Here is a 10,818-nt window from a genome sequence, read left to right on the forward strand (position 1 = left end):
TACCACACACATGCTCCTTATCGAGGTTACTCGCTAGTGATAAAGGATATATCCTTTTTGACCCGCACGTCTCGATTCAAATCCCACCAGTTTACTAGGTTGTCGGTTGCGTAAGGCGTCACATTATGTTGTCCGACTAGATTAAACATGTTATTGGTTTTTTGTTTCTTGATGCCTTGATGCATTTGCCTCCTAAGTCTCAACTATATTCCATACCTTCTCTATCAATAACAAGTTGCCACACCCTCACGTCATTTGCCTTCTTGAGAACATGCCCTGAAATATTTAGTATTGAGGAATGCGAAGATATGGACTAACAACTTCACACAAAGGTAAAAGCCTTGGTGAAATTGCACTGTAAGCAAACCCATGAGCAAGAGGGAGACTTGCATGCCTAAAAAGGTGCACCTATGTGGAAGCACAATATTGGATTTATACCACCCCTATAAGCATAGACATGCTCATTGCTTGGTAATGTATCAAAGAGCCCCAAACTTGATCCACGATCTACAATCATCAGCATTCCTTTACACATATCTTATATCACATCCATCATCAAAACTCCATACCACAAGCAAATTTGTGAACACCTCATATACACAAACAACCACGTTTGCTTTTGTCATAGTACACATGGCCAATAGGACCTTCCCTATGATACATGGACCATGTACACAATTTTGCTTATAAGAGATGTTGCTAACTAGGGAACTATATCACTGTTATGGTTTACCACATTTGCAAAATTGTATGGAGTGGTGCTTGAAATGGAACTCAACACTTATGTTGAGGTCAAGACATGCAAGCCACAAGCGAAGTAGGATGTGGACAAACAACCTCTATGACTAATCACATCCTTTACATTATGTTGTTTGGACAAAGCAAAAGCACAAAAGAAAAGAATGTATAGATTTCCACGAGGCCTTCAATACCAAGTTAACGAAAACATATCCTCATGAGACTCCAAAAACAATGTAGGGTGTGTTACATGGATAATGTGACTAGAAATTAAGACAAGTTAGATGGTTAGAGGGTCGTTTAAAGACTAGGACAAGCACCATGGATGTGGATGCTTACTCTCTTCCACTTGCCTCAAACCCTAGCATCAACGAGGTAATTGGACTACACCAACATTACCTTCATTCACATTCATTTTCATGTCGATAACATAATCTTTTATGTGAATCTCATGTAGGTCATTCCATCTATCATCTCAATGCCTCAAATGTTTTTTCCAAGCAATAAGGCATATCTCTCTCTCTCTCAAAGGAAGACAACAACATGTCTTCCTAGCATTAAGTTTCTTCCAAAATTACCTTCTACGAAGAAAGTAGCGAGGTTCAAGCAAAAATTACACTTCATTTGAATAATGTGAACATGTCTTCTAAAATGAAGGAATTCAAATTTTTGATTGAACAAACATGTTCTTTCACTAATGTGTTATGAAACTTGTGTTATTAACCTTTGTTATTTTAATTATAACTATCCACAACCGGCAAAAGCCATTTAGTATGTGAACCACTTTAAACCTCATAATGCAAAAGGTTGAACATTTACCATGCTAACATAAAAAAGTATCATCTCATTTTGCTAAGGCCTATGATGTTGGCCTTTATGTCTTAATCTAGATTCCAAACCATGTGCATAAAATATAATCTTTAACCAATCCCCATCATTTTCAGTTCCTAATGTAACATTTGAACCGCCGAATAAAGCACCAACATGCAAATAAAAGCAAGCCAATCACTGTACATGAGTGAACGTATGAGCATGCGTGCTTGATCAATTCCAAGAGGTGCAAATATTACAATTAAATACATGTCGTGATAAAGCAATAATTTAGATGATGGATAATATATGCCATGTGCCCATAACCTCCTACGTTCAAACTTCAAGAGAATATCAACACTCAACTATAGTCATGTTTTAATCCAAATATAACGAAACTTTGGGAAATGATATAAAATACCTTTGATAGTAAAACTATTGTTTCAACATAAAAGTATCAATATTAGGCTTGACAAATAAGCAACGTGATTAGTATAAGATCTAGGATTCATATGTATAGTCACACTTTCTCAAGTCAAAAGTGTCTCTTTCTCTAACATCAAGTGTTGCTTGTACATGTTTCAGTGGTCTCGAAGGTTACATTGGTTTTTTCAAAGACGCAAGCACACTTTCTATGATCTCTATGAGTATATTATTGCAAGTATTCTTATTTTTGGTTCTCATATTTAGACATGGCTTTATATCAATGGTACAAAAGGTTCTTTGCATTTACCATTGTCGATGTGACAATAATAGAAGAGGAGTCATGGATTTGAAGACACTCTATGCTAAAAGCACCGTGTGCGAAAAACCGTAAAGAATAGTGATACACAAATCTCTTTTGGGCAATATGGAATGCGAAATTTGTCTAGTGAAAGACAACATATACAAATGATTGTTGTAAGAGATAACAATACACATTCCAAAATCTCCCCCAATTGAAAACATGTTTGTATTGGAAAATAGTTCGAGAAACAAAACTAAACAACAATACAAAGTGTAAATAGTTTGCTAAGTTATCCATGAAACCTATTTATACTTTGGCATGTCCACAAGTAAACATTGAATTGAACTCCAGTCAATTGTGAGATTACTCAATGATAAAGAGGATGCATCCATATTCACTTTTGGAGATCACATGATCATGCAAAACTTTAGCCACCAAATGGGGACGTGTGTAAGTAGGTATCCTCACGGTGGCACACTATCAATAACACTTTTGCTATTTAAATGCTCAGAATTTGTTATGGTTCAACACCAATGACAGCGTGCAAAAAATCGACGAAAGGTGAAACCATGGACAAATTTGGTTATTGTAGCAAAAGACGACAATCGAGATGCACACCAATGACATCTATCACGAGTTCATTAAAGATAGATAGATATCTGTTGGTGGTATCGAGTGTTGGACGTAGTATGACGAGCTTCACCTTCCATTTCATTGCCTCTAGGGACAACTTGAAACAGTCGATACATAACAAGAGGGGGGTCATGAAAGCAAATAAACATGTCCTATTAGTGAGGTGAAAGGAACGAGAACCTGTCCAATATAAACTAGGGTGTGGGGAGCAGAGATAGGTCAACATGGATCAAGGCAGGAGTGGCGATGTCCTGGTCTACATCGAAGTCGGCCACGAGAACTTGGTCATGCATGAAGACCATTGGGAAGTTGGTCATTCGAGAGGGCAATCGGGAGGTTGGCCATTCAGGAAGGCCATTCAGGAGGCTGGTCATTCAGGAAGGCCATCGGGAGGTTGGTCAAACGGGAGGGCCATCGGGAGGTTGGTCATACGGGAAGGCCATCGGGAGGTTGGTCATACGGGAGGGCCATCGGGAGGGTGGTCATACGGGAAGGCCATCGGGAGGTTGGTCATACGGGAGGGCCATCGGGAGGTTGGTCATACGGGAAGGCCATCGGGAGGTTGGTCATACGGGAAGGCCATCGGGAGGTTGGTTCATTGATGAGGTGCAGTTTTTGGTGTGGGGGGGGGGGGGGTTGTCCGGACAAGTGTGAAACCGAGGAAGAAGATAAGAAGAGGCACATGAATAATCTTAAAACCCCCTGTCCTAAAACCCTAAACCTAAAACCTGAACCCTAAACCCTAAACCCTAAACCCTAAACGCCCCCAGCACAGACAGCTTCTCAACAGACGCAGACGCAGGCACACGAACGTACAGACAGAGAAGAGAGACACGGGCATAGAGATCAGACATAGATGGCCTCCGATCTCCGTTCTGACGTGACAGAGCTCAAGCATCTCCTCAGCCAATCACGGCGCCCCCACGTGCAGGTCTTCCTCTCCTCTCAAATCGGAAGCCTCGAGAAGGTAATGTACTGATGGCTCTGCGTGTGTATGCATTTTATGTGTGATGCTTTCTTTTTTTGGTTTGATTTTCGTATGTATGCATATGCGCATTTACTTGTTGCATTTACGTGTGCCTGTTTTTATGTCTATGTTTCTGTTTATTTGTATGTAAAATGTGGATTTACCTTATATGCATATGCATATATATATATGTGTGTGTGTCTGTCGTCGTTTCTTTTGTAGGTGTATTTGTATGTTCATGTCTCTGTGTGCATTTGAATGTGTGTGCTTTTGGATGTATTTGTATGTCTTGTTCGTGTGCATTTTTATGTATATGCGTATGCCTGTATGTGTTTGTGTTTTTATGGTTTTTGTTGAAAGTTTCCATAAAAAGTTCTAGGGTATGTTTCATTGATGCATATGCATGTATGTGTTTGTGTTTTTATGGTTTTTGTTGAAAGTTTCCACAAAAAATTTCTAGGGTATGTTTCATTGATGCATATGCCTGTATGTGTTTGTGTTTTTATGGTTTTTGTTGAAAGTTTCCACAAAAAAATTCTAGGGTATGTTTCATTGTTTCATTGATGCATATGCCTGTATGTGTTTGTGTTTTTATGGTTTTTGTTGAAAGTTTCCACAAAAAAATTCTAGGGTATGTTTCATTGAACCACAACTTATTTATTTATTTGTTTAATATATCCTTTCGAGGTCTAATTCCCCTTGCTTTTTCAGTAATTTTTTTCACCGATAATTTTCATTGTTTTTTTATATCAAATCTCTCTTCATTTATTTTTCTTGTGAGATCTTTCAAAGCGGTTTTTATTTCGTTATAATTTTCTTCACAAATACCCCTATTTTTTATTGAAAACATCATTGTCTGATTTTCTAAGCTTCCGGGGTTTATTGTTACTAATGTCTTTTTATAGCTTGCGACGGAAGCTGAAGTCAGGGCCATCTCACAGAGAAACACTACACCTGAATTGCATTATGTAACACTCAATAATCTCTCTTGGGAGCAAGACAATGAAAGAGTAAAGGTTAAGAATTCAAACTTTTTCTACCTCTTTCTCGTGTGTCTAAAAGAAGCTTATTATAAACTCATTTTTTGTCATTGTTTTATTGATAGATCACTTCATGACCTAAATAAAACATTTGTAATATCCTTATGAGTAAATAAAAAGCGTATTGTAACTTGAAATTATGTTGTGTGTAAATGTATATTTTTATATTGCAAAAATGAAGCTTCTTTCAACCAGGAATTTGGTTTTCTCCATAATTATGAGATTTAGATTTGTTTTAGAGTCAGAAAAATATAATTTTACCTTGTGAAATGTGGTTTTGATTTTTTGTGTTAATGTGGTTAACCTTACTATGAGTGATTGTGGGTTTGGTTGATAGAATTTGATAATGTGGTTGTATCTTGACTTTGTAGATAAGGCTTATTAGTTCAGTTGAGTGAATTGTGTGGTAAAACTTAGTTTATCTGGAGATGAATGGAAGCTGTTGCTTTTGGATTGGCTGTCTCTTTTATACATAGAAAACATTGATCAATTGTTTAGTTCTATGATTTTAATAACAGCCAAAGTACATGTCATTTTTAGTTGAAAAACATGAATGATGTGAATCATATGATTAACTATGGCCAAAAGTTGTACCCTAAACCCCAATTTGTGCCAGATTGTAGCCTATACAAGAAACCCTGTTCCAAAGTTGTTCCATGAACTCTACTTTTTTGGCCAAGTTTGTTGTCCTAGATTCTAAATCTGCTCTTTTGTTTGGCAGATTTATGTGTCATTGGAAGGTGTGGAGGAAGAGAATGTGACATCCAAATTTGAGGATTGGACATGTGATGTAAAGATCCACAACGTTGGGGGGAAGCATTATCGGTTTTCAATCAAAAAGTTACACAAAGTCATTGATCCTGATGCTTGTCGTGTCATAATTAAGCCAAAAAGAATAATCATCTCATTGAGGAAGCTCGAAGAGGAGGATTGGAAAGACTTGCACTTCAAGGAAGACAAGGTATTTTTATTTTATTTCAAAAGCATTGCACCCCAAATTTGTCTTGATATGTATTCTGTTGAACATATGTTTAATTCTTCGTTTTGCTATGTCTCGGTTATATTCAAATTTTTGCAATCTAGTCTGAAGAGGAGTCTAAGAAGGAGCCCATGGCCAAATTATTGGAGATGATGAAGGTATGGATTCGCCGTAAATATCATTGATACAGTGTCTATTTGTTCTTTTGCCTTTTCTAATCTATATTATTTCTATACATATAGAATATGTATGATGATGGAGATGATGAAATGAAGAAAACTATATCTGATGCGTGGACAACATATCGATCAACATACAAGCCTGGATTCAAAAAGCCCATAGCTTCGAAAAAATAAGCATTTTGTGGATCTTTTATAGAAACTTATTAAAGTAGTTTTGCTTTAATAAGAGGAACAAGAGGATTATGCAAAAAGGAAAGACCTTGAGAGCTACATCCTTCTTAATGTGTAGTAGATTATTACTAAATCTAGTTTGTAGCTTAGATTTTTGCTCCGGATACATTTATAGGGTCAATGTGTGGACTGTATAGGCTTGGCTAAAGTGTTTCTTATGAACAAAAACACAACTTCCCATGTTAATGATCTTCCAAGCGTTTTATTGCGAACAATAATTCATTGTACGAGCGATTGTTTTCTATTTTGTTTCACTTTCAGTGTGTTTTGGTTGATGAATTGATTTGAGTCATTATTTGTGAATATTTATGATTCACATTGATGGACAGTTGGAAACCTTATTAGTTCTATAATATATGCATGATTAACCAAATGAAAGATTAATAAGTTCCAAATATGTTTATTAAACACCTTGCATTGGGCTGGAATGTTGCATGTAACTGTTTTGCTTTACTTTTCTCCTAATTCACCATGTTTTGGTCAAATACCATATCAATGATGAAAGTGCCCCAGAGGTTGAAATAACCTAACATGACAAGCGTTTGATACTTAGCTGCTGACTAATGTGGGGACTACCTTGTGTTTAGTGAAATGCATTATTTGAATGTTGTAACCCAAATAAATGTTCCTTGCCCATACTCTTACCTTTGCTGTGATTGAGTATTTAAAATATTTGACGACCAGTACGAAGACAAATCTGGGTAATCTTTTGCAAAAAAATCCTTTATGGTATGAGTCTGAACCCACGAAAATGGCCCAAAGTGCTTCATCTCCAGAAAAAACTACAAAAATCTTTCAAATTTTAAAACAAATAGGATTAGTCTATATTCTAGGACCGTGGGGGTACGCATGAAGCTTCCATAGTATAGTTGTACTGCAGTCGCGTTGAAAGCGTAAGGTTGTGAGTTTGATCCTTGTTGGGAGCTACTCATGGTTCCTCTCTCTCTCTCTCTCTCTCTCTCTCTCTCTATCTCAATATCCCCTTACAGAATTGGATAGAACAAGGTGGCAAGAAGATGATAGATATTAGAGAAAGAAAAGCAAAGAATTGTGCATTTCACAAAGGCAACTCCACATGTGTACCCCCATGGTCCTCAACAATATGGTTTTGTCCCCATGGAGTAGAACTAGAAGACTTTGGAATGACCTCATGAGTCACAATAGTTTTTGTTGTGACCTTCCCCAATAAAGCATTTGAAAATGTCTTTCCAAAACTTACTCTTAGAATACTAGTTAGCATTGGAGAAAGGATGACATTTCCAAGACATTAGGAATTGATGGAAAGTACAATTCTTGTTCTCTCAAATGCTTACACTAGCATCTTATACGTTGTTAACCTTAGACCATATTTTTGTGTTAAATGCATTCACTTTCTGGACTTGCATGGCACGAGTTTCAATGTATTCCTTAGAACTTGAAGCAAACTTATGTACCTTCTAATAATTAAGTATCTCCTCACATACACTATGGACGAAATCACCATTTTGCATATTCATGCTTGAATAGGTTTTGTTGCACCAACATTGGTGATCTAACGCGTGTAGGTTGAATCATGTATGTTGTATGTTGGTCTAATAACCAACCATCTCACATAAAAGGTTTGTTGCTCCTATTTTAGGAGCCATTGATACCCGCCATCATTCCAAATTGAAACATTGCTTGTATATATTGGTGGTTTCAAGTCATTTATGGAATACTTTGAGAATTGGTAATTGGGTTACAATTTGTGAAAGTACCTATGTCACCACCAAATGGGGGAGGTAAAGTGAAAATGAACTAACAGGTTGACTATTGGCAATCGATCAATCAAAGCATTGTTCAAGGTTATTTGATAAACTAACTCTTTGAAGTCATAAAGTTGATCATTGATGCATCATTAATCAATGGTGACATTTTTCATTCGTAGGGTGTACATGAAGAGATTATGGATAACTTGGTCCAATGTATTGCTAGACTTAGCTATGTTAGCTAGTTAGGCTAAAAAATTATAAATACTTGGGAACTAATGGGAAATAAATTATGTAGGCTTACTATTTAATATCACACACGTTGGGCACCACATAGGGTTTGTAGACCATCGTTGTCCTCAAAGAATTAGACGGCTAAGGCAATCAAGAAGAAGGAAAAATGAAAGAAAAGATGGAGAATATATTTCTTCATGCCCTCCTAACGTCGAGTCGTGCTTTTACATGATTGGTTTGATCCTAAATTGCAATTGCTTTTACATGACTGGCTTAGTACTTAATATTCAATGCAACCAATCATATACACGACACTTTGTAGCGCCACACCATCATTTCATCACAAACTCTTAAAAGTTCATTTATAGACCATAGACCCCACACACATCTGTGTCAAGGAGTTGAGCAAGTAGAAAATATGCATACCACATTTATAAAGTAGAAGTAAAGCTTGAACATTCCTCGTGCATAATTGCACGGTATGCGTTTATTCATGATGTGCAAAATAGAAGTCATTAAAATTTATTAGCTTACAATTAAAACTCTTAGAAGACTCATTGATTTTTGAATAAGTAATTGCCCTCCACATTCATTGATGTAGGATACCAAAGACCTATATTTGTGCATAGATACATGTCACTGATGATAATCACTCCCATGTGAAATAGATAATGGCATAAAACAACTTTAGAATTTTTTCAAGCACCTCGTGCCTGATGTATGAAGAGATGGTTGCCTCACCTCACACGTGGTGTGACACTAACCTCTACTTTAACCAAGTTATGGACATTTCGAAAAGTATAGGGAGATTAATTCCATCTAGGGGTATTTCATTGTGCCAGTTATTGTTGGGAGACAGGTCCCTTCGGATGGGAAGAGAGAAGAACAGTGCCGATGAACAAACTTGGCCGAGGCCGATAGGCCGAGGCCAAAACCGGGTGAGGAGTACCCGGCTACGGAGAGCCGAATGGTGCAGACTCGGTGAGAACCGGATGAGGAGTATCTGGCTATGGAGAGCTGGATGACGCAGACCCGGTGAGAACCGGATGAGGAGTACCCGGCTACGGAGAGCCAGATGACGCAGACCCGGTGAGAACCGGATGAGTAGTACCCGACTACAGAGAGCTGAATGGTGCAGACCTGGTGAGATCCGAATGAGGAGTACCCGGCTACGGAGAGCCGGATGGTGCAGACCCGGTGAGATCCGGATGAGGAGTACCAGGCTACGGAGAGCCGGATGGTGCAAACCCGGTGAGAACCGGATGAAGAGACATATTCATAAATATGTTTCTGAGAGTCCATCGAGGCTATATTTGTAAATAGCCGAAAAGTCATATTAGTATAAATATGACTTAGGGCAAACTTTGAGTGACTGTTGGTGGTTGTCATTTTCTTGTTGGTGCTAGAAGAAGAGAGAGCACGTAACAGTGTACAGAGAGAGAGAGAGAGAGAAAGAGGTCGCTGCCTCTGTTGTAACCGCCGCCTGTGGCGAAGATCGTGAGCACGAGGTCGTTGCCTCCGTGAACTCACTGTTTGTACATTCAAACATAGTGATAGTTTGCAGCCTGTGGGCTGCCGTGGTTTTTTCCCTAGTTTGGGTTTTCCACGTAAACATCCTGTGCACTTTTTCTCTCCTTTGTGTCGTGTTTTTCCGTTTCCTGTTTTCTGTGTATGATCCTAAGCTTGGTTGTGGCCGAGCGTTGCGTATAGGGAGCGTTCAGTTCTCGTCAGTTATCTCTATAATGCATGGGAATCCTGTAGGGAAGCTCGAGCAGAGAGACAACGGTGTAGACAGGTCTTTTCTAATCAAACCGTGCATCAAGCAGTGTCATTGCAGGAGATATGGAGTGAAATTGTAGCCACTCTAAAGAGCCAATACGATGGCCTCACGGGCCGATTTGATGGAGTCGAAAGATAACAATTAGCCTTCATCCAACAATGGTTGTCCTCTCTCTTTCTTGAGTTAGTGGGCCTCCATATAAGATGGAACTATCGCATCCCTACTGAGATTTGTGTTTAACATTTTGATATGTAAAATTTTGTAACTAATGGAAGGTGTTTTTTTTGGAAAGAAGAAGAAGAAGAAGCTCGAGCAGAGAGACACAATGCGATTTTCGCATACACTACTCGTAGACTTCCATGCCCATGATAGAGAGGACAAATAGACATCTCCTACTTTGATTGAAAGAATTGATAGTCAAGGGTCTAACAATGTTGACACCGAGGACAACTTGGATCCATTCATGTTTTGTTTGCCAAGGTATTTTGTGTTTAATGAAGGTACATACGACTTAATGGTTAAAGATTTATTAGGTCACGTAAAGGTTACGATAGAATCTTTAAAAGAGACAAGAAAGGGTGCACCTCTCATGATCTTAGCATGGAGGCGCATGAAGGCTCGACTCATGCTAAAAAATGAGTGTGAACTCTACTTACAGTTGCTGCCACATCTAAGGGTATCATGTGTAGAGCAATGGGGACATCCCATTACCCACTCTCACAAACTCTTAAAGAGTTGAAGAAACATTGGGCCATGAATCTTCGCGATCA

The 10,818-nt window shown here is 38.3% G+C and overlaps 1 protein-coding gene across 1 annotated transcript; it reads left to right on the forward strand.

The window, feature by feature from the left end:
• The first annotated feature begins 3,672 nt into the window (after positions 1-3,672).
• On the forward strand, positions 3,673-6,549 carry LOC147855688 (uncharacterized). The gene is made up of 5 exons (XM_087329977.1): positions 3,673-3,875; positions 4,781-4,891; positions 5,637-5,876; positions 5,999-6,052; positions 6,137-6,549. Exons 1-5 carry the CDS (start codon positions 3,765-3,767, stop codon positions 6,248-6,250), a joined length of 630 nt encoding a protein of 209 aa, XP_087186103.1. The 5' UTR covers positions 3,673-3,764; the 3' UTR covers positions 6,251-6,549.
• The last annotated feature ends 4,269 nt before the right edge of the window (positions 6,550-10,818 follow it).

The sequence above is a fragment of the Azolla caroliniana genome, unplaced genomic scaffold (assembly GCF_043228905.1).
Source record: "Azolla caroliniana isolate FFs.n. ecotype wild unplaced genomic scaffold, voAzoCaro1.0.p SCAF_14, whole genome shotgun sequence".
Classification (NCBI taxonomy): domain Eukaryota; kingdom Viridiplantae; phylum Streptophyta; class Polypodiopsida; order Salviniales; family Salviniaceae; genus Azolla; species Azolla caroliniana.

Bases quoted from the DNA above. Each gene is read 5' to 3' on its own strand.
- LOC147855688 (XM_087329977.1), top strand. From the start codon at position 3,765: ATGGCCTCCGATCTCCGTTCTGACGTGACAGAGCTCAAGCATCTCCTC. The intron at 4,892-5,636 runs GTTAAGAATTCA...TTTGTTTGGCAG, and splicing joins AAGACAATGAAAGAGTAAAG to ATTTATGTGTCATTGGAAGG. The intron at 6,053-6,136 runs GTATGGATTCGC...CTATACATATAG, and splicing joins AATTATTGGAGATGATGAAG to AATATGTATGATGATGGAGA.